Source organism: Centroberyx gerrardi, chromosome 9 (genome assembly GCF_048128805.1).
Source record: "Centroberyx gerrardi isolate f3 chromosome 9, fCenGer3.hap1.cur.20231027, whole genome shotgun sequence".
Taxonomy (NCBI): Eukaryota; Metazoa; Chordata; class Actinopteri; order Beryciformes; family Berycidae; genus Centroberyx; species Centroberyx gerrardi.
In genome coordinates, this window is record NC_136005.1 from 8,189,866 (window position 1) to 8,217,865 (window position 28,000).

Genomic DNA, 28,000 nt, shown 5'->3' on the forward strand with positions numbered 1-28,000 from the left:
TTCTTGGTTAAAAGCTTTTTTATTGGTTACAATATCAACTCATGGCAACATATCAGTATCACCAAGCCACTGTACAAATACAAAAAAAAATCTGGTGTGAAAAAGACTATAAAAATTATTCCATAACAAGTGATTATAATTTCACACAATAGCACTGTAAGAGAATTATCATGGCACCAAGTCCCTGGTCTTCACTGGCTTAAAACACAAAACAATAAATAAAAGGAAATCAAAGAAGACGGTCAGAAAAAAGTAGGTTGTAGAGCCAAAGGGCAGTGCATTAATTTGTGATGGTGTTGTGGTGGTGGTGGTCGCGTGTCATAACACTAATTCAATCATTGGGGTGTCATTGGATTTTTTTTTTTTTCTTCCTATTTTTAATGTTTCTCACAAAACTGAACGATTCTTCCGTATTCAGAAACAAATTGGGAGGGAAGTGCAAACGCAAATTCTCAGAATACTGCCTTGACGTCTCATCGGCTCTTTGAAGTAAAACTGGGTGACAATCGAATCTTATGGCCGCAAATTTCATTGATGGCCAAAAAGTACTGTCGAACAAGCATGACGTTACTACTGTTAAGGGTTTAAACTCGCAGATCTACCCACATTTACAGTTTAAATGCATTAAAAGTTGACATTTTGTAAGCTGGCTGGAGGGCTCTGAAGTCAGTTGTTTCATGAAGGGAATAAACTGGAGAAGACTGTAGGTTAAATACAATGGTGTGGTGAAATTCAATGAGGTTGAGCACCTTTTTTGATTAATGAGACTACTGCACGACTAAGATGAGTGAACTGCACAGGCACGTCGAAGTGTGGTTACTATTCCAGGTTCCAGCTGCTAATACTGCTGCATTTTACACACAGAGCGAGGAAATGGCTGCCTGCTGAACGTCACTGTCACTGATAGAGAAGATCCCCCTTTTTCAGCTGTTTTTAAGGGCTACGGTGTCGTTTTATCTCACACAGCTCGTGACGGAGCGAAAGTCAAAACAGAGTTAAAGTACAGAATGTCAGTCCATCATTTTGTTGTCTTTTTTTCTGGGGGAACGTGAGCGTCTGTTGTCTCGGGCCAGTCTGTAGTCTGTCCAGCAGGGTGTGGGGTCAAATCATGAATGAACTCATCATTTCCATTTCAACTGGAGAATTGGAATTTGAAATTTTTATGAAAATCTACAGGAAACAGAATTGGAATTTCAGGAAATTGAATTTAATTCAATGAAATTTAGTTTTTTCTTACCACATATCTGAGAATACAGGTAGTGTTATAGATTATCAATACTGAATATCATAAAATGTTAAAGGAACCTTTCAGGTGGTATTTGATGCATAACATGTAATCGTAATACATACATTATGATATATAAATATATTTGATTTGTTAAACTGTCTTTTATTTGATTCATAATGTTTGATTTATAATGTTTAGTGAGTCAAGACAAACTTAAATTCCAAAGTGGAACTTCATGGAATTTAATGGAATTAAATTCTGTTTCCTATCATTCCAATTCAATTCCAATTCTGTTTCATAGCTGATTCCAATTCCAACTCCAGAAACTGAATTGGAATTTACCATGAATTCTCAGTTCAATTCATGAAGGCCCCAAACCCTGCTGTCCACTGGTTGAAAAAGAATTGATGAGTCTAATAAGCGTTGTCAACCTAATAACATTTTGGGGTACAACACCCATCTTTTGATAGGCAGTCCATGTTTTCCATCAGGCAGCAGATTGGGTACAAAGTGAGATACTGATGGGATCTTATTCGACGGAAAAGGCTGGCACTTAAGTAAAGCGAGCAAACATGTTTTGTCACGTTGACTAGTTTTCAGTTCACAGCTCAGGGTCCGTGGATAACATTGGCACAAATGAGAAAGTAACACTTAGTTCTATATGTTATCCACATATATCAGCAAGTCCCCCTCCCCCCCCCACACACACCCCAACACTGATATGCAACACATATCACATCCTAGGCACCTCAAGGATGTTCTCAGGCTAAAAACAAGAACCGTTATCTTTAACATTCTCTCAAAAATGGATTCATTAATGCGAAGCCAGGTAGAAGCAGCTAAAACATACAGAAAACAAAAAAGAAAAATCAACGGTCACTAGAATCACGGTATGCCAAAGAGGGGTTTCATTGATAATTGATTGAACCTTAATAAATACTACAAACTTTACGGTAGTAGTAGAAAGCAGAGTCGTATAAAAAATGATGTAGAGCACTTGCTTGAAGAAGCCGCACAGAGCTGCATGTGGTCACGGTGTTCGTCTGTAAGCATGCGTTTAGTGTTCACTAGTATTGGAAATGCTATGTGCTTCTTGTTTTGGAAAAAAAAAAAAAGAAATTTAGACTTTGCAATCTGTCTATCGATCAGCGTGAAAAGAGGAATAGTACGAGTAAAACATTGCTGTAGTCGATGCTAGTATTACCTTCTAATATGAACCGTATCGTAAGGCAGAATGGAGACACAATATAGTGCCGCATCTCAGAGCACAAACCCTCCTAATCCGACCCAAGCGCGTGGGTCAAATGTGTGTATCGGAGATAGGCACCTGAAACAGCTGATGGATAGGTCCAACTCACACACACACACACACACGCGCGCGCATATGTGTTTTAATTCAAATCAAGTCTTTAGAGGAACACAAAAATGGAAGATGCCTGATGAGAAAACGTCAAAATCATCAGAGAGAACCACCTCTATGGGTAAATAAGTCACATGTGCTCGTCGCTTTACATTTGTACTACAGTTTGTGAGTGCGTTTCTAGCTCTCTAGTAAGTGTACATTTCTGTCTACCAAGTGTACTTTCTTCGCTAGCAATACTTAACTGTTCATAGCATGTTTTTGGTGAGGAAAGAAACCAAAAAAAAAAAAAAAATCACTGAAAGTGTTAAATACGGATAAACCCTTAAAAAAAAATCTTTTTCTTTTTTTTTTGTAGTTTTTTTTTTTTGTAGTTTTTTTTTTTTACAGGCTCGTGGTGGCACTGGTGTGATTTTGGAGTGGCTAACATGATTTCAGTTCCATGCGGTCACTCAGGTGAACACCTTGTTGGCAAGAAAAGGAGGACTCGCTTATCCTTCATTGAAAAAAAAAAAGAAAATAATAACAACATGGCGAGCACTGACAGGCATCTCTCTCTCTCTCTCTTTCTCTTTATGCCTCTTCTCTCCAGTCCTTAGAAGCCACTGACAGTCACTGCTGTCTTTTCACGGTCCTGACATGAATCCGCCGCTCCTTTAACATCCTCACATCATGACTGACCGCTGTCCCGTCAGTCCGTCCGGGCCTCAGCGCTGTTACAGGCTCACAGGGACACAACAGGAGATCAGGTTGCGTCCATCATTGTCTCTTGTGTCAGGTCAAGTCTGGAGAAGCTCGTCTCAGTCTCGTCTCGACTCTAAAGGAAACGTGTGGATTGGATAGGCGGCAGGAGACGCAGACGGGGGGGGCGTTATGAAGCAAAGCCTCCGTTTTTTGACCAATATCGGGTTATCAATCGTATCACACAGTTAGTTGTTGATTTGCACGGGATGGACGTGGGCTTCAGATATTCAGCATCCAATGATTTGAGACCACAATCCAGCGAGGAGGGAGCAAAGGACGATGCAGGGCCTCCGATCAGATACAGAAGTCTTCTATCTTAGCCTAGAATTCACCAGTTTCTACTTTGGAGCTAAAGCTGCATCCAGACTAGAAAAAAAACAAAAAAAACGCCTTTTGTTGGCGTAGAAGCTTTCTCTATACACAACCACGACAGTGTGACAGGTTCCTTTGAAAAGAAAACCGCAGATTGTGGCAAGGAATGCCAACGGGTTATGTAAAAAAAAAAAAAAAGTATAATATCACCATCACAGCCATCATTCACATGTATACAACATTTTTTTAGTTACAGGTTGCGTGTGTATGCCCAGTGCCTGTAACCATCACACACACATACACATACACACACACATGCACACATACACATGAGGAAAGTGAGATTAAAATTCAGAGAATGTGTTACCCAAAGCCGGGCCAAACAGTATTTTGCAAATACCTTTTTAAAATGTGTTTTATCCTATTTCGGTGCCAGATGGGTGTAGAAAACCCCACCCATCTGGTACCCAAGTAGGATAAAATAAACGCTAAGAATTAGTATTTGCAATGACTACTTGACCCAGGTCTGGTATTATCTTGTGTAGTAATGTGAATATTATGTACATTTGAAACAAAACATAAAACAAAACCCCCAAAATCATAAAAAAAAACTCAAGGGTGGGAAATAAACTACAAAAATATATACATACACATTATATATGCATATATGATGCATATATACACACATAATGCTATACATATATACTGTATTTATATATACATTTACATATTACACACAGACTGTCCTCTAGTTTGGTGGTAACCATGGTAACATGCGTTCTTTATCGCCCCCTAGCCTAGGATTGGAGGAAGGGGCGAAATCGATTTCGTCTTTTTTCTTTTTTTTTTCCTTCTATTTTTCATAACTCGTCTTTTACCTTTTTTTTTGATTGGACAACTCTACTGGAAAAGCTCTTGTTGTTTTGTTGTTGTTGTTGTTGTTGTTGTTGTTGTTGTGTAATAGCTGGGTAAAAAAACGTCACTTGGAAAGGTAGAAAGAGTTGGTACTTTCTCACAGGTGGGCAGGTCGCCGGCGGAGAGGAGGAGAACTGGGGGTGAGTTAGATTTCGGTTGACACAGTGTTCACCCCTCAGGTCCAGCCCAGCAGAATCGGTGGAGAAGACGGAGGAGCTGGGATGCGTCGGGTCATGTGGCGGGGGGGGGGGAGGAAAGGGGAGGATGGGGGTTGGTGGGCGGGGTCTCAGAGAAGAGGGAGGAGGTTCGTTTAGTTCCAGATCCGGAGGAAACTGTCCCAGGAGCCGGTGGCTACGGCCATGCCGTCTTCTGTCACGCCTAAGCAGCTCACCCTGTTGTCGTGGCCCGCCAGCACACCTGGACGTGCAGAAACAGACAGTCGCAGGTCGATTACAAGCCAGTACAGACCAATCACAGTCACAGTCACTGTCATGGCAACATCAGTAACCACTTAAGACATAACTGAAAATCACGATTTGTAATGTCATTAATCACTCAGGAATTACTGGAAATCACAAGCTTTGTAACATCAGCAGTCACACTATGATGACTCTCCTGGATGTAACCCATCTGATACCAATATGAACTGAAAGTGATGTCGAAAACACACATACAAAGTGTTACAATAATAGACGTCAGATCTGTTTTTGCACCTACACCTCTGCTCTCTATGCAGGCCGGTCTTCTGGCTAACATGGAAGGCTGTTGTGCCAAAATCTGTTTCCCCTAAAAATGTGTTTCCCCTGGCCGTGTGTCTTCGTCTCAATTTCACGGCAGGGGAAGAACACAACAAAATCATTTACATTTTTGTGGATTGTTTTCCTATCTCTGGCTTTTCAAAAGGTAAAACAAAATTAAAACAACGAAAGTAAAAGTAAAACAACATTTCACGGTATTACAAAGAATGAAAGTGGTCTACCAAAAGTGATCTAACCGGAGATCATGTTTGTTTGTCATCATCTCAAACCACAAGCATCCACTGACTCTATGAGCAAGTCGTCAGGCTATACATTACATTAGTCTTTCCCCCCAATCATTTCTGTGTACAGCGGCAATACAACACCGCCAAGGAAACACATATTCTTGGGAATACAAATTTTGGCACAACACCGGGACAGAAACCAAGATTAATTAAAAAATTATCGCTAAATTGTCTCAGGTGAATGATGTAAGATTTACTTATTGTCATGGCAACACTGGCAGATTCTGATTTGAGCATTCAAATACAAGTCACATTGAGGTTGCATCATGCCTTGGACATCCAAAAGTCTGTGCGGTCAAGATCAGAATTTAAAAAATGCAACTCCGCTGATTAGAAAACATCAGATCTGTGTCTCATGAAGTAAAAAAAAAATGTAACTGGGACACTCAGCTGCAGTGTAAATGTAGCCTAAGAAATCATTTGAAGTCACAGGATTTGTAATATTGCTAATCACGCAAAGTACTTAAAGCTACACTGACGTCATCAATCTGAATGTCACGAATCACTCAAGAAATCACTGAAGTTGCTAATCCCTCTTTTTGCCTGTTGCCTCTATGGAACCAACAGATTTAAAAACTTCAACTCCATCTTGCTTATCAGAAAAAAAACCGTTGTTCTAACTATACGAGCAAAACTATTCTTTAAACCAAGATGGTGCCTAAATCCTGAAAACCACAACGGGACGGCGGGCTCGGCTCACCTGCGCGCTCGGCTTTCAGGGTGTCCCAGACGTTGCAGTTGAAGTCGTCGTAGCCGGCCAGCAGCAGGCGGCCGCTCTTGGAGAAGGCCACGGAGGTGATGCCGCAGATGATGTTGTCGTGGCTGTACATCATCAGCTCCTGGTCGGCGCGCAGGTCGAACAGCCGGCAGGTGGCGTCGTCCGAGCCGGTGCAGAAGGCGTTCCCGTTGGGGAAAAACTGAGAAGAAAGAGAAAGAAGTTGAGTAAGAATTTGTTTAACTGTATCGTGGTTTTGTAGCATGGGGGTGAGAGATGGGATTAACTCTCAGAGAGGCTTCCGGTCTGTCCCAGAGCCTTACATCCCACCTGGGGGCTGTAAAGAGGGATAAATGGGTAAAATACTGACTTGCTTAAAAAGAGAACTTCCAGATGTGTAATATCTCCGGTGTTCAAGCTCATTCTTTGGCTCATTCTTTTCTTTGAATAACAATGCGTGTGCAGTTGTAGAAACATCAGTCCATACAAAATCCCAGTGTTTCAACATCCATTTGCTATTTTCCACACCAAAAAAGCAGCAGGATGAGAAGTTATGTACTGTAGTTACATGCACCATGTCTGACAATGGTCGCGTGACCTACACCTTGCACTTATTCCACTTTGGAATAAAATGGACTTATATGTCAGATAAAAAACCTCTCAACCTCATTTTTAACAATGTGTGGGTTTCCTACTACTTACTATACTTGTATCAGTTGTATCACCTACGCACCTAAAAAGACTGGATATGGACCTCAAATAAGGCACAGTGAGTTTGATCCTACTGAGTCTATGCTCTGCAATTTATTTCTCACTCATTGTCCTGTGGGTTATGAAGCTTGCTCAGCCCACAAAGGACCATGTGAACCATCAATTAAAGTAATAATCTGCAACATTTTCATATAAATAAATGTCAATTTTGCTACTTTCTATCACTGATTGATTGATAAAACACAACAGTGACTCAACCTGTAGCCAGTTCATAAAAGCTTTTCCATTTGCTGTTCTAAAAACCTGGTGTCTGGTAGGACTTTATGTTTCTGGCAGCAACAACAGTTTGTTTAGAATAAACAGAAGAAGAACTGGGTATTTAGCATGAGCAGCGATAGCCACCATGGCTGAACAGACAAAGAAAAGAGCGCCACCTACAGAAACTCAAACTGCATCAACAGAAAATCCAAGGAAAAAGACATCACAGTCTGTGGGAAGTGCAGTGCAGAAACGCTCTTAGCAACAAAGATGAACAAATTTGGAACTATTAGGTTTTCACATGAGTACAGTGATAGGAAACCATTGTCGAATTAATGCGGTGCTTCATTCATTAATCCGTCACACCCCTCCCATTTTGCCCCGCTACTCACGCTGACGGCGTTGATGTCGGACACGTGGCCGGTGAAGGATTGCCTGCACATGCCGTCGCGGACGTCCCACAGCTTGGCGGTGGCGTCGCAGGCGCCCGACACGAAGGTCTTGTAGTCCGGGCTGAGGGAGAGGCTCATCACGTCGCCCGTGTGGCCGGTGAAGGTGGTAGCCTGCTGGCCCGTCTCTATGTCCCACAACGCACTGCAAGACAGGAAGTAGTGGTGAGATATGAGTGAGATCGGTTTCCCCCAAATTGCAGAATATGGCAAGTTATTATGTAAATATAATAACCAATAGGTACAGTGGGAATGTGTGCAGTGAAGGACAGCAGTAGTGTGTGAGAGAGAGATACTGTAGCAAGAGCTAGAACAAGCGAGAGAGACATATTTTTGTACCTATGAAATGTTATCTATTATTGCAATCTAAATATCCCTAAATTTTGCCTTTTATAGTATTTTCTCTGAACTTTAAATTGAACACCCAAGCTGCAGAGGAGCAGAGAGCTGCTCACTCACCAGGTCGTGTCTCCGGAGCTGGTCACTATCTGGTTGTCATCCAAGAAACGACAGCAGGACAAATAACCTGCAGACACAAAGAGGCTCAGCATCAGTTGAGAAACACTCTCCTCTCCCTAAGCAAATATTACTGCAGTGCCCATGAGCAAGGCACTTAACCCTCAACTACTACCATGATGCTGCTTAGTGGCCAACCATAGGACATTGTTACACGCTGTGAATGTGTGTAACTGAAAAACAGCTTGCATGCTTCCCTGGAATAAAATAAAACAGTACAATATACTCTTTATATGTTACACAGGGCCAAATGAAGGTGAAAACAAGATAGCTGCTACTAAATGTGTCTATTATATGTTAAAGTCTAAGTTACTGAAATTAGAAGATACTGATTATACAGAGTACAAGGAGACTTTCTATTCAACCAACCCTAACCTAACAAAATGATCAGTTATTATAACAAAGGGAAGACTTAGAACTGCTCGCTCCAATTAAGGCCCATAGTGAAGGCCCATTTTATTTAGGGATGGGAAAATACTGTATATCGAAATTCAATATATCACAATACAACAATGTGTAAATACATATCGTTGGGCAGAAAAATTGTGAAATAAGCTAAATTTTATTCTGCTGTAGTAATCACTACTGAGATGCTGGCCCATCACAATTTCACAAGCTCTCCATCCAAATTATATTATTTGCACTTTAATGACATTTTTTTATTGTTGTTTATATTCTAGCAAGACAATGCCATTGCTAAATAGATTTGTGTCTCAGAAATAAACATACAATAACATTGGACTTTTATGCATTACATCGTATCATGGTTGTCTCGAATTGTGAACCCCGTATCACGTATCGAATCATATCATGAGATAAGCATGTCGTCCCATCCCTAATTTTTTTCCCATTATTTTCGGCAGGCCCTCTGCCTACCTGTGTGTCCAGGTAGCTCTCGGGTGACGCGCACGTTGCCCTCGCGGGTCTTGAGGCTGTAGATGGAGCAGATGTTGTCCAGGCCTCCGCAGGCCACATAGTTCCCAGAGGGGGCGTAGGCGCACGTCATCACCCAGGAGGAGCGCAGCGGGATGGCATGCATCTGAGGAGGAGGGGAGTCAGGGTCAATTCATTCACCAAGTGCAATAAATGTGCAGTAATCAAAGTGTTTCAATACAAAATGAGATAAAGGGTGACACCTGTTCTGACAAAATCGTTGACAGCAAAACATAAAAATGAATTATGGCACTTTTAAGTCCTCAGATGCTAAAATGACTTTTACAAATTGGATATTCTATATTTTGGAGACACTGAAGGATGAGCCTCAGGTGATGATTTGTTGTTTTTCCAAAATGGATATATGTATAGTGTTTTAGAAATGAACTCTTCAGTTTGTCTGGGTGGTACTGGTGTAGAGACTCGTCAATAACAAACATACTGACAAAATTACATCCTGGCACAGATGGTGCAAAGACAACAGGACCTGACATACAGGGCAAGACATCTGGGGTGTGTCTGGACTGCGGATGTTAAAACACTGATACATGCAGGGTTTTCCTCTGCTTTAGAGGTTTAGGTGGTAACGCTGCCTGTGCAACCGAAAGACACAAAATACACCGGAAAAACATGGGAGTGGCAGTACTCCAGACTAAAATAAATAAGGCAACACCTCAATTGTAGCCTATTTTATTGATGGCCACACCAGGCTGACATGTTTTGCCAAAAGTCTTCATCAGAGCATTATTTAATTCCTTTCAGGTGGTCAGACAAGGCCTTTATGTGGACTGTAAGAATTTAACAGACAGTAAAAACCCTGGCTAACAGTAATACTGTGTGATGTTTTTGGGAGGTTAAGTGTTTTGGAACCAGGGCAGGAAACTGATATTTCCATCCACTGGTTATAATGGCTGAAAATGCACAAGCCAGTGGACACTTTCACTATTTTACCAGCCAAATATTATTTTTAGAATACAAAAAGGAAGCTAGCTGCCAGTGGCTAGCACAGCAGACAAACCTACTAGCCAAAGTCAAGATTTTTCAGCATTTGGCTGCTGGCTTGTGTTAATTTCCCACCGTATTTATATCTGTCCTCATTGGATTTCCTCTCCTGGGCAGTGTTTAAGTGGTAAGGAAGAAACTTAGCTGCAAACATGCTGGCGGAAAAGAAACCAACATTCAAGCCAAAAATTACAGCCTTTACACTAAAAAGGGACCACTTGAAAGTCAATATCAATGTGTTGAATCATCCTTTCAATCCTAAACTCACTGAAGAGAGTCGGTGAAATGCAATCTGGATCAGAGCGGCACTAAGAGCAGAGAGACACTGCTGCTGGCTACAACAAGGTTTGTTGACTACTGTGTACGCCAAGCGCTTTAGCTCTCTCGGATGGATTTTTAATGTAACTGTGTGAATATTTTACCATCTGCGGCTGATGATCGTTCCTCTCACCTTATTTGTTGTGTAGCTGTCCCAGATGATCAGCTTGCCGTCTTGCGAGGCGCTGACAAGTAACCTGGACAAAAAGAAAAGGACAGGAGCTTGAGAACAGGCCGACACGTTTCAGAACCCGACATAATCTAAATTACATGCATCTAGATCGTAAAAAAAAAAAAGCAATGGGAGCCGGCTACCCTACAGTTTAAGTGAATGAGTACAAGGTGCTCCGTCCAAAAGCATTTCAAATTCAGCGTGAGCTCCCTACTCCTTTCTCCCTCTTTCCTTCCCCTGTTCCCCCCCCTCTCTCTTCCCTCTTTCTCTTACCCTGTCCCCCCCCCCCTCTCTCTTCCCTCTTTCTCTTCCCCTGTTCCCCCCCTCTCTCTTCCCTCTTTCTCTCCCTCTCCTGGTGGAAACCTCCTCATTCCAGGGCAGCAGCCACAGGCATCCAGGGAAGCCACTTTGGATGTGCCACTACTGCATGTAATATTCATTACCCCAGTTATGTGAAAGTCTCTACAGTCAGGTGGGAGGTGGTGGAGGGGGGCGAGAGCAGGAGAAAGAGGCTGAGGCGGGGTGGGGCAGGAAAGAGGGGTGAGATAGACAGCAAGAGGAAAAGAAGAGAAAAGAGACAGAGGTGGAAATAGGGAGAGGAATAGAAGGGAGTGAGTGGGGGAGAGAGAGAGAGAGTGGAGATGCAGAGAGAGAGAGCGAGCAGCAGAAACAGTGAGAGGAGAGGAGAGAGATAGAGAGAGCCAGGTGGTAGTGGGTGGATGGGTGGGAGGTGGGTGGGGGTGGGGTTGGGGGCAGGAAAGAGGGGTGAGATAGACAGCAAGAGGGAAAAGAGACGGAGGTGGAGATAGGATGAAGAGAGAGGAATAGAAGGGAGTGGGAGAGAGAGAGTGGAGATGCAGAGAGAGCGAGCAGCAGAAACAGTAAGAGGAGAGAGAGAGAGAGAGAGCCTATATCCCCCCATCCCTGCCTCCCTCCCCCCCTCCCTCGGTTGGGTGTTTCCGTCTCTCCGGGGACAGGAAGTGGTTAGACGGTGCGGCGCTACAATCAAGGGGAGCGCCACCACGCTCAAATGTCAACGGCTGTATACAAAATAAACACTGGCCTCCCGCAGGGTCACCCAGAGGGTACTAGACACACACACACACACGTGCGTACATGTCCACACACACACACACACACACACACACACTTTTGGTAACAGTAAGAATAATTAGGAATGAATAGCCTATGCCTAATTAGCTGCGGGTAATATTGAGCTCATTGCTGAAACATACTGTAGTTGGACTCAGTTGGACTTGATGGAAGTGTTTGTTCTACGTTTTCTAAGAATCTACAAGATTTCGTAAGACACAGCTGAATTATCCGAAAGCAGAACTTTTCTTTGACCATGTATCGTCAACTTCCAGTTTCTTCCCTGCGGGTGAGGTTCAGTGCGATGCATGCATACTATGGGAAAATGAACATGATCTTGACCGATCATCTGTCAGTGCTCGTAACGAACAACAGCAGCAGCAAAAGAAGAAGTTAAAGAAGCAGTTTGTAAGTTTCATTTGTTTTTGTTCATGTTGCCTCTTTTGACGGCCGCCTACTGACCTACTTACAACTCAACATGTTCAACCACAATTACTATACTGGACTCGATTGGATGCTTAAGCTTTACTTAATGATCCCTCTTGAATCATGATAACATATTTCAAAGTTTTAAATCTTACAAACTGCATCTTTAAGGAAATATTCGATAAGCTATGGTGACTGCCTGTCTGTGCCTTGCAAACGTCATTACTGTGCTCATAGTGGTGGGGGTAAAATAGTGCCAGTACTTATAATAACAGCAGTAGTAGTGGAGGTGGCAGTAGTGATAGTTTTTCATGGTGGTATTAGTCATTTTAGTAGAATAATAATAGTAGTAGTAATAGTGTATAGCCCCACACCTGGGACTGCCGTCACTGCCCCAGTGCATTGCATTGGGAGACAGACAGATACAGAGACAGATGGACAGAGAGAAAGATAAACAGTGACACATACATATTAAACACAGACAGAGAAGAGATTATAACACCGGTGATGCAAGTCGTTGTGTGCTCCTAGATCTTGAGTTACTGTCCCAATATACGTTTGTAGTGTACTGATATACGGCTTCTTACTAATGGTTGATTGTAATGCTGGTGATCTAGGAATTTAAGCAATTTAAGGTTATTCTACTGCTTATTCATTCATTCATTGTAAGTCACAGTAGATAAGAATGTCAGCTAAATGCTGAAAATGTAAATGTTAAAGACCTTAAGTAGTAATGCTGTGTCCCATATCTGATGACTATATCCCATTCCAAATCTCCCTTATTATACAAAGAATTTAATTCCATGTGTAACAAAAAATGCTCAATTTCACTACAATGCAATACTATGACTGATTGACTGTGGATTATTATTTTTTAGCTGCCAACAGATTATTGTTTTTATTTGACTACTTGATTGACTACAGTTTAGTGTTGTTATTTTGCTGCTGTTGCTTTTGATTTTCTGTATGCTGTGGACTTCGGTTGTCGTATGTAAAGTGTCTGTTTTTATTCACCTGGCTGCAAAATAATTTCCCCTTAGGGATAATAAAGTGGAACTGAACTGAACTGGAAAGTGACAGGTTTGATCCCTGTAACAGCCAGTGTGTATCTTGTCAACAGTCATGTGACTTATCAAAGTGTCCTTAAAAAAAAACAAGACACTGATCTCCTACCTGTTCTGGATAAGAGCGGCCGCTAAAAGCCCAAAATGTAAACAGAGGCGATGGTCCGGTGCATTGCAGAGACCTTGACATTAATAGTAAGGGGTAATTTGAAGAGGAATGACATCTCCCTTATTATCAACAACATGAAATGCATCCCTATTACTGACATTGAATTCTGATCAAACATAGAGGGAAAACTGTTTTTTACCTGCTCACCCACAGCAGACTGCCCACAAGTAACAGTCGTGATGTTTGTTAACATTACTAGTCATAGTGGTACAAATCTATACTTTTCTGGCAATAGTTCTGGTTTTAGTAACTTTCCTATTCCTCGTGGTACCAGCCTACAAGTTTTAACATAACACCCACAGATAATAGCCATGGTGTTATACTCGACGCTCCTACTCAATCTATAACAAAAATTCAACAGAATTGTGCCGTTAGTGGCATTGCTAGTCTTGTTGCACTGATAATAACAGCTGTGGTGGTAAGTAACATTGCTGGTCTTAGGGGCATGGGGGCTGCTAATCGGGGAAAAAGGGGAGAGTGTCAAGGGCCCCGAGTCGATAAGAGGCCCTTGACAGGTGATATGGTCCTTAGTAAGGTGCGTCGGGCCGAGAAGAGTCCAGTATCAGATCTTGTCAGGGGTCCCAGAATTTCCAGCAGCGCCCCTGTCATCGGCAGCAGTCTATAAATCCAAATTAGTAACAATTGTGGCTTCGGGAACATTACTAATAATAGTGTGGTAGTCTATCATCATACCTGGAGCTGCTGCCAAGAGCCCTGCATAGATCAGGGACGGGCAACCAGGGGGTCATGCAGGTTTCCTTCCAACCAAACACTATAGCAGCTGATTTCACTGACTAGTTCCTCCTCTCTGGCTGAAGTGAAATCACCTGGTGTAGTGATTGGTTGGAATGAAAACCTGCACAGTCTCGGCCCTCCATGGCACACGGTTGCCTAACCCTGGTACAGATCTTGATAGTAATAGTTGTGGTGTGCCAGTAGCAGCAGTCTAGAGATTTTAACAGTTGGCCCACTAGCAAGGTCAGAAATTAATTGGGGCAAAAATGTCCCTGAAAGCTCATAAAGTGCCTGTGAAATTAAAAATGAAGGTGCAAAAAATGGCACATATAATTAGGAGTACCGTTTTGTGCATTTTGCCCTGTTCCCATTTGTTTTTTTGAATTTGAATGCAACTACTGTCCCCCGTGGGCCACCGTAGGTAATTCATGGGAGCCTACGACCTGCCAATTTGTTCTAGTGCGTTCTGGATGAGAAATATGGAGTGTTTTTTTGATCAGAAAACAACCGAGTAGCAGCCTGAAGCAGCAGAAAATGCCGACCCCACACAAACCACTGCGTAATAAAAAAACAAACAAACAAACAAACATCAATAACAAAAAACTACATCGTAAAAAAGTCAACAATTGAGGGGTGGAAGATGGACTGGTTGGGGACAGAGTGGAAAAACGGCACCATCCTCTTCTGTAACGCCTGCTGCTAGTTTACAACAGTCGAAAAGAAGATAATTAATACTCCTAAAACATTAGTACTCCAGCCACCCTACCTGGAGTCGCTGCCCCAGTGCATTGCATAGATCTTGGCCAGGTGGCCCCTGAGAGTGCGTCGCGTCCGCATCTGTATCCGGCCCACTGAGTCCAGACCAGCTGTGATCTGCCAAAACACAGGAAGCAGCGTCAGCGGCGAGACACGAGGCCCACACACTTATCACCACAAACACACACCGCTGGATACAGGACGCCGGCTGGGACTCCAGAAGTGACCCGACATCACTCTGAACTGGACAGCTTACAGTGTCGGGTGATAGTGATGTATAATACTGGATATGCTGTTATAAAGTCGTATGTGTTGTAATTTTGTATGTATAATATAATGTCTATGTAATGTTCATGTGGATTCAGAGTGACAGAAATGTTTGTAAATGCTGACTGTTTGAGAGGAGACCAGGGCATGGGAATATTTGTTATATCTATTTTTTTATTCTATCTTGATTAACCATTGATTCAGTACATTTTTGTTGCATACAGTAATAAATCTTACTATGGGATATTCACCAGTCATGTAGGCTTATTTGGCCTAAAAACAGACCTAAAAAATGTCAGAAAAACTATCTTAGAATTAAGAAGATAGTTATACTCTTGTAAGTGAATGAATCAAAGCTTAACTCATGGAATACATGTAGTTAGCTGATTTTTTTTTTTTTTAGAAAATTTGAAACCCCAAATTGTCATGCAAAAACTATTTTGTATTGTAACTATTTTGTTTTGTCTTTGGTTTGGCTTGTGGATGAGTTACAATAATTTCTTTTCCTCACATTAGGGTCCCAGTAGCCTCCTTTTGGGCCACTAACAGTTACTTGTACATCTTCAACAACCCATTCTTATGCATATCTTATTACAGCATGTTTTGCATGAGCTTGTCCGAATGCCAGGGAAAAGCCTGGCCATTACGCCTAATGTACCTCATGTAGAGTGGAAGTCCCTTACCTGTGACAGAGTGGAGTCACTGCAGGCTTTCCTGGCATCCTGCAATACAACAGCAACCAGTTACTGATTAGCTAGTTTATCATGTTGGACAGCTAGGAATTTAAGATTATTCAACCATCGCTAAACTCGATGTGCATGCAATTAATACACACACAAACACAGTAATAAAACAAAAAGAGAACCTGAAACATAAACAACTTCCTCTGACAAAACCACTTTTACAGAATGTGTCTGAACACGTGCCGTAAGTTATTAGCGATCACAGGGACAGAGCGTCTCAGTGATCGCAGCATAATCATACAGCAACGACTGACATTTATAGATTAATTCACAGAATCCAATTGCTCCCAGAGAACGGAGGTGGCTGACTGATAAGTTGAAGCGCGTCACAGCCTCATCTGAAACTACATGAGTCACGGCTTGGAGTGAATTGTTGGAGTGACACACACGTGATGTGCACACACATGCATGTACACTCATACACACACACACAAACATAAACAAGCAGACAGACACACACACACACACACACACAGACGCTCCCGTACCCGGATCTGATTGCGTAGTTGCTCGGCTTCCTGCCGTAACTGTTCCAGCTCACTCATTGTCCCTCGGTGATGTGTTCAGGCCGCGCTCCGCTTCGAATACTGACTGGGCTGGGAAAACACACACACGCGCGTGCACACACACACACACTCTCTCTCACACGCACACACTCTTTCCAGCTGACACCTGCAGGACATACAGAGAGAGAGAGAGAGAGAGAGAGAGAGGGAGAGAGATACTGTAAGTTCAACAGACAGAGTGAGGGATGGGGCTCTTCGGACGGGAAGGCTACCATCAAACAAACAGAGGTATCCTGTGGGCTTGGCTGTTTTGGTTCGTACCAAAGGGGAGGGAGGTGCTGTAGGGGGGTAAGGGGGGAAGATGGGGGGAGGAGGGGAGGAGGGGAGGGAGGGGGGGGTGCGTCTACCCTGAGCCCAGGCACCGCAGAGGGTGGCCTGGCTCTTCAAACACCCCCGGTCTGGTTCAAAAGGCCATCTGAGCCGGGCTCTGACCTTTCCTGACTCAATCGGCCTTTTGTGTTGTTGCATTGTGCTGTTTGCTCGGCCCGCCCCATCGAGCCCTGCAGAATGTTGGACGTGTGTGTGTGTGTGTGTGTGTGTGTGTACTGTAAGGAGCTGTGGATGGTTTATTAGATGACGTGTGCAAGTGAGAGACAGAATTTGTGTAAGTCTGTGTGCGCGTATATATTGTGTGTTTATTTGTTTATATGCATGTCTGGATAAGTGTGTCAGATAGAGCATCTGTTTGTGTGTGCATGTGTGTGTGTATATATGCATATGTGTGTGTGTGTGTGTGTGTGTGTCGCCACTTCCCTTACCTTGGGGAGCCTGAATGTGGGTCACAGAGCACTTACACACTCCTCAGAAATGTTTGGACCATCGCCCCCCCCTCCCCACCTCCTCCTCCTCCTCCCAACCCCCCTCATTTTCCAGCCCGTTTTACAGCCTGCTGTCCAGAAGTCTAACCCTCCCAGATTAATTTTTCAGTTCCATTTTCTATAATTCAACAATTAGACCGAGTCCAGCCCATCCTCTCCACAGGAAATCATGTTGATGTAAAGAGGGGGGATTTTTTTTTTTTTTGCTTTTATCTTCCTTTTTCCAGAAGCTTTACATCCACTGCTCGCCTTACATGAGGCCTAGTGCAACTCACTGGCCGCAAAGTAAAACTGAAGTCTAAGAGGCTAAAACCTAAATACTTCATTTTACATAGAGCAAGTAAACATGCTCAATTAAGAAAATGCTTGAAAGTTCAAAGTGCTGAGATTTACGCTGCCTTTTAGAGCGTACTTTCATCTCGGTGGAAAGCTGCTCTTAAAGACTCACAATTAAATTAGGTTTTGGCCATTGTGCCTGTGCTCCGCTGACAGAAGAGAGGATGTCTTGGACCGCTCATCCTGGACTCTTGTCTCAGCCAAGGAGGCCTTTGACAATAACGAGGCATCAGGGACAGAGAGCGTTGCAATGCTTTTAGCTGCCCAGGAGTGACGTCACTCTCCCCCCGCGGCTGACGCAACCCCCCTGAAGAGAGGCTCTCAGCGTCAGCTCGCCTGTGATGTGGTACTGCTCTACGACTGCGATGGATCTATTATACGCCTCTAAAATCTGCCACGTCACACAGAGGGCCTCATGCGCTAGCAAACAAACCCGACATGACCTTCTATGGTCAGCTAAATATTTTCAATCGATAGTTTCAGCCTGAAGCTTGTGCCGGGAAATGCGCCGGAGCACACAAGAGAGATGAGAAATGAAAATGTGCGGAGGTGTGATGTAAGATGACGTTGAAATATGTGACGCGTTCAGGTGCATTTCTGTCATAAAGCGGCTAAAAGGTTGGCCGAAACTGACAGGTCGGATCTGAGGCGGGCCACAACACCTTTTACTTGTCATACATTTCGACCTGCTTTGCGGGAATGTCACATATTTCCTCACACTTGGACACTGGGAGATGATTACTATATAGCCATTTAGAAACCAAAACAGGCTACTCAAGACTAGCGATGCACTGTATGTCACGTAACCACACATCAACCACAATCACCAAAACAAGCTGCTGAGACAGAGAGATGCTGCCTACAAGGGAGGGACGAGAAAAAGTTTTCCTGTAACCTCTCAACTCTGACTTTTTAGAGAACTCTTTAGAGAATTTAGAGAACTCTTAAACCTCAGTGGGCAGTGCTGTGTGTGTGTGTGTGTGTGTGTGTGTGTGTGTGGGTGTGTGTGTCTTCTCTCCAGTTGTATGGCGGGAGTCATGCAGCCAGCCAGGCCCATGCAGGCCCAGAGCATGGCACAGGGAAAAGGGATGACAAAGGGGGAGCTGTGTGTGTTGGAGCTGCCTATTGTTTAGTATGTGGCAGCCGGCTATAGCAGCTAGTGCTGCTTGGCACCGCCACAGGCAGGACTCTGTGGGGCCGAGCCTGGCCATGGGAGGCTCTGACGCCACCCACCCAACCTGTTCAGCAGAGGGCTGCGGTCGCACCGGGCAGCGTCCAGGTGTGAATGTGTACGAGTGTATATATGTGAAGCCAGGCGGTCGCTGCAAGCCTTCATTATTAACCTTTATACCAGTTTAATAATGACAGTAAAATGGATTCTGTTTACCATGGGTGAAACACTGGCATGCAAGCTTTCTGTTTCGTTTTTATACCACTCAACCTCAAACAGAGACAGAGAGAGGAAGACAAAAGAGAGAGAGAGGGGGAGAGAGAGAGAGAGAGAAAGAGAAAGAGAGAGAGCTGCCTCTTGCCTTAACTTCTCCCCAGGAAGGTCAGAGCGTCTGTCATCTTTCACTGTGGTCTAACGTTGCCTTAATGGGCCCCGGTCATGACATATTTGTTACAGGAGACACTGTCCCTTGGGTGCAGGTGTTCCTGCTGACCCTGCCCTTAGTGCCAGTTCATGTTCAGCAATAGGAAGCCACACAGCCACTGGACAGTGAGCGCTCCATGGGAAGCTGTCATGGACAACAGTAAAGCCTTTTCCTCCCAGTGTTTTTCAATGTGTCAGAACTTGATGAAGATCCACATCAGATCAAACATGAATGGATTTACACTGGGACAACTGAGTCCTATCATGGCTTCTGTTCTTCTTGGGTCACATAAAGGAGAAACTCATTCACGTGAGCTTCAGACTTGTAAAAATAATGTAATGTACAATGCAGGTTAATTGAACAGCAGGGGGTGCAGGCAGTGCAGCGGTGCTGGGGGGCCACAGGGGGCTCCAACATGAAATGACTAGGGAGTTAAGGATTTAACATTATCAACAGCCAGTTAGAGAGAGGGGCGGGGGGTCTAAACAAATTTTTGCACCATGGCCAATTATCAGCAAATTCTGCCAAAGCTGCACAGACATACAGTGAAAATTTGAATATTCATCATTGCAAAAATAACATTCTGTTAGTTAGGCCTAATTGCTCTAATTGTCAGTGGCAATTAAAAGCCTTTCACCTCCGAGTTACATTGAACCTACATACATGCTTACATTTAGAGTCTGTGTGCATGTGTATTTTGTATTGCCAATGCATTTTGGGTAGCGGCGTTCTAATGTATCACGTACCATTTGATGGCTTACCAATATTTCCTACCAATATTTAAGCTCTCTCTTTCTTTTTCTTGACCAAATATCAGCTTCTATATAATTCCTCATAGATTGTTTGTTTTTTTACTTGCTTATTTATGACAAACCCTGTTGGAAGATGCTGAAGATGTTAATTTAATCGTCAGATGATCAAGCTTGAGGTCTGTCAAACAATAATCCAGCTGAACATCTCGCCTTCACAATTTCTCTTTGTGAGCAATATTTAGGAGCGATTGCCGCATCCGTACTGATGAGCCCGACTAAGAGCAAAACAACAAGAGTTAAGTGTGTGAAACTGAAAGTGGGAGGCAGGGCGGCTCCGCCAGGTGTGAACTTGTTCAGGTAACCAATGATTATTCCAAACATCTGCAGAATGGAGGAATTATCTGGTGAGTTTCCAGTAAGCCAACAGTCAACTGGTACGAATATCTGGGGAAAACTGATGTTCAAAATCATTTAAGTCAGATTAATTATGACAATAAATATGAAAAATACTTTAGAAAACATCTGGTATGAAGAATAGATCACCTATAGTAGTGTTAACAAATTACTGAAATTGTAAAGCTTAATTACCTACATATTACCTATATATGTGTTCTTCTGATGGTTCCCAAAGTGGGGTCTGAGGACCTCTGGGGGTCCTTCAAGTGATTTCAGGAGGTCCCCAGAAAAATCATAAATACTTTAATTTCACTATTATTTCACTGAAACACAATGAATGAACGTATAAAGATGACTATTTTCACTCACTAGTTTCACTCTCCCCACCCCATCTACACTAGACATTTGATGCAATTCTAAATTAAATCAACACCAACTATAAAAATCTTCACAGCTTGGGTTCCTTCCACAAAAATCTCATCAAATTGAGGTCAATGGTCTGATGTGCATCTCAGTCCTTAACATGGACGGTTTGGGAAGCCCTGCTCTGGTCAATATTTGGGTTACACTGGTGCAAGGCCAATACACACAGCTGGAGTGACAGGAGTCAAAACTGACGGCGTTTATTTTACTGTCACCACCTCCTCCTCCTGAGGCGTGGTGTTTGGGTTGCTGGCATATTGCTGAAACAACGAGCAGAAAAATAACAGTGATGTTGTCGCAGGTGGAAACATCAAGGATGAGTAGCAACTTTTACAAATTGTATATATTTTACACTGTAGCAGCAACAACCCACTGCTCATACTGAGAGGTTTCACTGCTGTCAACTACAGCGCAGACAGGAAACCATGATAAACATCATATGGTCACATACAGACTCGGTGTGTGATACTAACATAAACTAATCTGCCTGCATCTTTTCAGTCGGGAGAAATTTCTAATACAAGCAACAAATTGCTACAGTACGCGCCCCGTTACATGGACGAGCTACCAGTTGCCGCTCGGGTGAAGGCGGATTGTCATGTATAATTGATAGTAAAAGGAAAAAAATTAAAATATCCAGGGCATCTTGCTCCACATATGAGATGAACTGCTGCGTGAGATGTGAACGCCGCTCAAATGAATATGTTGTTATTGTAAGGTTTGGTGCCTATATTTCCGCCTGAGAGTCATTTGACAGCGCTGCAAGGCCGCGTTTTGATAACAGTGAATTTTCAGCAGAGGAAAGCTTGGCTCTAGAAAAAAAAAAAATAGCACAGAGAGAATAGTAGGCTGGGAACAGTTATGAGGAGCAATACTGCCCAACACACCGACAACATCTCACTCTCCGGACGATTTCACGCATCTCCTCTATATAAAACAAAAGCCGACATGAGCAAAGCAGGAAATAAAGGCAAGAAAATATCAAGATAGACTACACGTCCTTACCTGAAACAGGCTTTTCGGCTCTGTCCGTCCTTCCAGTCCGTGTCACACTGATCCGTTTTCAAACACACATCATGGTCCCAGCTGGGAGAGGAATTACAAAGATAGCTTGTGTTAATTTTAAGACAATTAAACAGATTTAAAGGGCCAGGAGCTGGCGCAACTCGGGCAGGATTTGACTAAATTTTCACCAAGCAATCTAATCACCACACCCATGAAACTGGGAACATGGCAACAGCCTACGCTGAGGGGTGCGCGCGGAGAGAAGGCGCACATTTTTTGATTTACAAACCTGTTATAACACGTTAGAAAATACCATTACCTCACCAAACCGTCCTATATTTACGACCGTGTTTCCATCCGCTCGGTAATAAGATTTTCTTCTGCTTGTGCGCGCGAATCAACTGTGCCGAAACGGGTTGTGTAACCTACAGGAAAATGGTTTTGCCTGTCAGCCCCCTCAACAAAAAGGAACAGAATGGGATACAGGAAACAAATTGTAAACCTATGAAGCCTGGTAGTAGTAATTCAAATGGACTTCACCCCTGCTTTACCAAGCCAGTCTTTTTAGTCTATAACCTCTGTCGGAGATATATTAAAAAAATACCGATACACCAATAAAGTAAAGACAGTCGTGAAAGTGTATCGATATCACAACTGGAGGTGAAGGGTGCGGTAGAAGCAAAGTACAGCATTTTATAGTCTGTGAATGTAATCTATTACTTTGTGACCTGTCAACATTATTATATTAGAATTAATTTTCAGGCTATAATAAACAGAAAGTAGCCTACCCTATGTGTATCTGTATGGCTATAATAAATTAAATATAAGGTAATATCTGCACTAAGTGACATGAAAAAAAATGGGACTTTACTGAATAAATACATTTTCACAATTAAACGGTAATATCCAGTATTGCACATGCAGTATCATCAATGCAGAACAGTGGAGATTAATTGGGTTACAGTCTAAAAATATCGTTAAAAATCAAAAGTTAAAGCTACATAATGTTTGGATCGTGCCAAGTCTCGCCCCAGTATACCGTGGCTGGCCTGCAGTGGGCTCATTGAAAAGGATCTCTCTCCATTAGGACAGGATGAATTTTTAATGGGGCCAATGAAAGGGAGCAGTGGGATAGGCTTTTCCATATCTCTGCACGAGCCATAATCAATGAAGGGGAGATGAAAGTTGCCCGGCCCTCGGTTTCCTTTTGGAATGGCATGGGGTCAGATTAAGTCTAATTGAATTCACACACAGCAGTAGATTAAGCGTGCCAGTCCCATTTCCCCCCTAAACGCATTATGGGGATTAGGATTAGGATGATAGCAGACATATTTTGTGGTTGGTTTGTCAATGGTGCAGCCTGGATTTTGTCGTTGGCTTACAATACTACGATTATGACTGTCTTAAGGGAAATATGAGAATTTAGGCAGTGTGTTATTCCTATGTTCAAGGACAGTGGTTTTCAAGGTGTGGTCCAGGGTTCCCTATAGGGGTCCTGGAGGGGTTTGAGTGGGTCCTCAAGCAAAAAGAGAAATAGTTTAATTTAATTCACTAGAAATTATTCCAGTTAGAGAATGCACTGTATAAGAATGACTTCTGTAATCATAGTTTCATTCTCTGTTATCTCCCCACATACAATTTAGACAGTTAAACAATTCAATACCAAATCGTAACAACAAAAATCCTCATATTGGGGTTTCTGGGACAAAGTCTTATAAAATCAGGGTCCGTGGCCTGATGTGAATCTATTTGGGGGTCTGTGGTATGAAAATGTTTGACAGTCTAAACAATATTTGCAAACATGAAGACTTGTTCGAAAGCCAGAAACCAGACAAGTCAAGTGAGAAAGATGGTAAAGATGATTTGAGAAGAGTTCAGACAGCCTTGGGGAGTGTCTGGTTAAAAACTGATGACAGTGCTATTGCTCATCTGGGTTTGAAAACCCAACCAAACATGTTGGCGTCATCACAGGTTAGAGTCGTAGTTCTTTGGTTTCTAACTTTTTAGAAGGAAAGACTTGAAAAAAGAGCTGTTCATTGTCACAAATATTGATTGGACCGTCCTCGGCTGCAGTATTAACATATTCATTCTTAAACCTTCAGTATAATCATGATGTTAGAATGGCAGAATTTGGCAGTTCTCATGAATACTGCGATAGCACGGAAGACGATACAATAAAACAAGACATGGCAATAACCTGAGCATGACATCATCTTGGATCAGCCCAAGCTTTTTGTCAATTCATGCCTTAAGTTGCAACGAACTGATTTATGATTGCACAAGGTGCAATTCATTCTCAGCAATCCATGCCACGATCATAAATGAGACCAACAGCCATAGCCTGTAAATGGATTGTTTATCACGCAATTGTAGTTAAATACCAACTCGTGCTAAGTTTTATAACAGTCAATTCATTAGCAGTTTTCTTTTTGCCTTTTTTGGTCCAGAGAGGTTGATTGTACAGAGAAATGATAAATATGACTATTTAAGGCAGTCAAGTCTTCTTTCTGCTGTGCGACAGTCTCTAGTGAGCAAAAGAGACTGAATTCATTAGCCAGCTGAGAATCAGAGTCAAGGTGTCCAAGCACATCCTTGGCCAATCAGGTCCCTTGGCCCATTGCTTGGCAACCAAAAGGAGAGGGAGGGAGCAAATTGACACTGTAAAAATAGCACATCAATAGCCTGGTGTCTGAAAAAAAACCACACATGCTGGTGAGGCTATAAATAGCCTCCCGGAGCTTGGAACAGGTATCCTTCTTGTACAGTATCTCAACTGTCTTTTGTCCATGACACATTTTTGCATAGATGCAAACCCAGCAGGGCTAGTGCAGAAGGAGCAGATGTAGATGTACATTAACACTCAGTCAGCTGTGTGGAATGATTTGAATGTTAGGGGGATTTTAGGGTTTTAGTGCCTGGAAAAATAACAAGCTGACCTCACATTATCCTTCCATTACAGTGTAAAAGCCTTTCCCTAAACTCACAACAGGTTGGCTTTTGTATGTCTTTGGTCCATGTCAACGACGTTTTTGCCTAGATGCAAACCTGCTATGGCCTCTGTTGTGGTGACAGATTTGAATGTAACAGTAACAATCAATAAGCTGCATGAACAAGTTTGCATGCTGGAGGCAGTTTACGGTTTCATGTCTTGCATGAATAACCTGGATGTTATCAGATATTTTCATACTGTCGGATGCATACGTCTTCACATTGTTAAGAGTTATCACGTTGAGCTGGGTGCTATCTGCTCTCTATCTGATCACTACAGTGTCACATTGTTAAAATGCATCACACTGAATTGCAGCATTACAGTGTGTCTTTCACATAATGGCAGAGCTGTGCAGAACACAGTCAAAAAATAGATCCACGATGTCCAATTCAGTTTCACAGGACTGCTCGAAAATGAGCCCAATACGTGGGTGATCGAATCAAGTGGAGATAATGGGACGTCAATCTAAAGCAGCTTCTCAACACCTATTTTTATCCGCACGTTCCCATTTTCTGCCCTCATGCGGCGACGCGCCCCAACGACCTCCATGTAATACTTTCACTGTATCAAAGGCAATTAAAAGATGTAGCAACAGTAGAACCTTAAAAGGCTTTATCAGGGCCGTCTTATCCACCAGACATATCTCCAGGGGAGGCTGGCCGTTGCCACGGCAACCCTCACAAATGGCAACTGACGTCAAGAAGGTAGGAGAAATACCAGGGAGAGCCAGAGCTGCTATGCATAATGGATCATTGAAAAAAGGGCCCTCTTGAAGAGTGCTAAAGTGACTTAAAATATGAGTGGCTTGCTGGCCTCGCCACCTCTCTCTCTCTCTCTCTCTCTCTCTCTCTCTCTCTCTCTCTCTCCCCCTCTCTCTCTCTGAGTGCGTGTGTGTGATGAGGGAAATAGATGTTGACAGTTTCAGGGTTTTACTGGCTGACTGGCACAGCTTGGGCTAGGCTGGCCCGATTGAAACTATCCGTTTTGAGTCAAAAGCTGCTCATCAACCATCTCTTCATAACACACACGATGGTTTCTATTCTAGTGGAGAAATCCTGTATCATTTATTCTATTTGGCAACTGCGATCACAAGAGAACCAGATTCAAAAGTACTCTTCTCCTAGGAGGAATATGCGTGCTGTGATTGGATAAGAGCACATTACAGATGTTCTTCTGCGATGTCTCCGAAAAGCAAAACCTCTCAAATCAGAACACATGACACCCACACTGCAACTCGCTCAGACCGAAGCAAAGAGAGAGGGGGTCGGCACATCTGCTGTCACCAGCCTCAGTCGATCCCATAGGATACACATTAACGTTCACGCTTAGGTTCTCAGAAACTGATCAGTTCGGATCATGTTGAAGTCCAGAGCATAACTGCAGGCGGTTCCCTGTGTCCCTGTGTCAGGTTCTTGTCTAATCTCAGGCTATTGTTGGCCCAGGAGAGACTGTCACGGTGGCAGCTTGCTGAAGCGCCCTCATCATTTCTGCGATAATGCCTCTCATGTAGTGTTGGAGTCACACTCTCGAGAAGCGTGACACTGATTGTGGAGCCCAGTTTGCTGATGGCAAAGGCCAAGTACTGTTGCTACCCGAATGAATACAGCTGGGCAAAAACACACACACACACACACACACACACACACACACACACACACAGTGGAAAGTTGAAATGGTGTCCATTTACAAGGTCCAAATCTTTTGCAGGAACAGTGAGTCCCTTGACAATGTTCTGATATTTTTTGAGAGTAACAATTGCCAGACTCGCCCCATAGATAAGAATTTATTTTTAATTGATAAGCCTGGTTAAATGAATATACATATTTTTAAAAAATCATTTTCTTAAATAAAAGGCAGCACTGTGGCCTAATATTGAAGACCATCCTGTAACCGAAATGTCCCATGTCCTCAATATGTGTCCTGTCTCAGAACCCATACCGGCTCAGTTACTGTATTGTATTGTACATGCCTACAATGCAAATGTAAATGTAGGAGTGTGGGTAGGCCGACTGCTTAGCTTTCGTTTCAGGGAAGAAGCTGCAGAGGAAATGTACAAAGAGCAGAAGTGAGAGTTTGTCAGTCCAGGGGAATCCCAGAGACTTCCTTAAATCAGAGGTGCAACAACCAGCGCAGAGCATGAATTAACATGCTGCGAGTTTCATCCGTATAGTGACTCATTCTAGTCAGGTATAGGAAAACTCCCATTCTTAAGAAATACGGTACATCAGCACATGCACTGTGCTTGTTTGATGAAACGAGTTGAGGTGCAGCCCTGGTGTGCTAATGCCACCCTTTTCTAAATGCCTCCCCTCGCAGCTGAAACACTATGATACCAGATTATCATTTATTCATTACCATGAGCCCACAATTAATTTGACTTGACATTTTGGTGCGCCACAGGTTCAAAACACGAGATAAGACCGAGGTGTTGCCTCCTGGCTGCCTGAAAACCAAACACGCCCCTTGATGCCGGACACACTGGTCAGTCTGACGAGCCCATAGACACCACTGTTTCCTCTGTGTGATTTCTGCAGCAGTGGCATTAATTTTAGTTTTGGCTCCACACCCATCCCTGCTTTGATCCAAGTTACGCTTCTGGTGCAGAAAATGCTGTTCTTCAGATGCTTTACCATGATAAAGGCATTATCTCTACACTTCTTTGTGTTTTAGAGGGAAAACTGACTGTATTCTACTGCTATTTTAATTTCACATTTTCTCCAGCAGTGGTTGTAGTGTTCTTGCTGTAGCGATGCATCACAGATGAATGAATACAGAGCAAACACTGGACACTATGCACACTAGTACACACCAGCAATTCTATATTTATGAAGAAATATATATTATAAGATGTTTTTACCTTTCTCCAGTGCAGACGAGTAGGAGAGGAAGTGGGCGTTTTCTGCATACGTCCTAAATTGCATGGATTGTGAGTTGTACAGAGAGCGTTGTGGTTTCAGTTCTTCCTCTCAGCTCAGTGTAGATGCTGCTAGGAGGAGCGGTAAATGGAGAGAGAGAGAGAGAGCTGGAGTATGAGGTGGAGGGCTGGGTGAGTGGGAGGGTGAGCGTGGTGGGGTGGGGAACGGACGGGAGGGGGGGTGGAGGATGGGAGATGGAGTAGTATTTCTATTAAAGGGACAGGGTTTATTTCTTATGACAATATGGGTCTAAATAAGAAACTCTTGGCTATTGTATT

The 28,000-nt window shown here is 43.1% G+C and overlaps 1 protein-coding gene across 3 annotated transcripts; it reads right to left on the reverse strand.

Annotated features, from left to right (window-relative positions):
* LOC139929073 (guanine nucleotide-binding protein subunit beta-4) lies at positions 1 to 27,795 on the reverse strand. Of its 3 annotated transcripts, none has more exons than XM_078285469.1 (11): positions 27,665 to 27,795; positions 21,819 to 21,899; positions 16,416 to 16,599; positions 15,868 to 15,906; positions 14,928 to 15,034; positions 10,637 to 10,700; positions 9,127 to 9,289; positions 8,194 to 8,260; positions 7,678 to 7,879; positions 6,302 to 6,518; positions 1 to 4,976 (listed from the first exon to the last, which is right to left on the reverse strand). In XM_078285469.1, exons 3-11 carry the CDS (start codon positions 16,470 to 16,472, stop codon positions 4,870 to 4,872), a joined length of 1,023 nt encoding a protein of 340 aa, XP_078141595.1. In that variant the 5' UTR covers positions 16,473 to 16,599; positions 21,819 to 21,899; positions 27,665 to 27,795; the 3' UTR covers positions 1 to 4,869. The 3 variants fall into 3 exon arrangements, with proteins under 3 accessions (XP_078141595.1, XP_078141596.1, XP_071777934.1); XM_078285470.1 differs by lacking the exon at positions 27,665 to 27,795 and adding an exon at positions 22,143 to 22,196; XM_071921833.2 differs by lacking the exon at positions 27,665 to 27,795 and having other exon boundaries at positions 21,819 to 22,014.
* Positions 27,796 to 28,000: the final 205 nt, after the last annotated feature.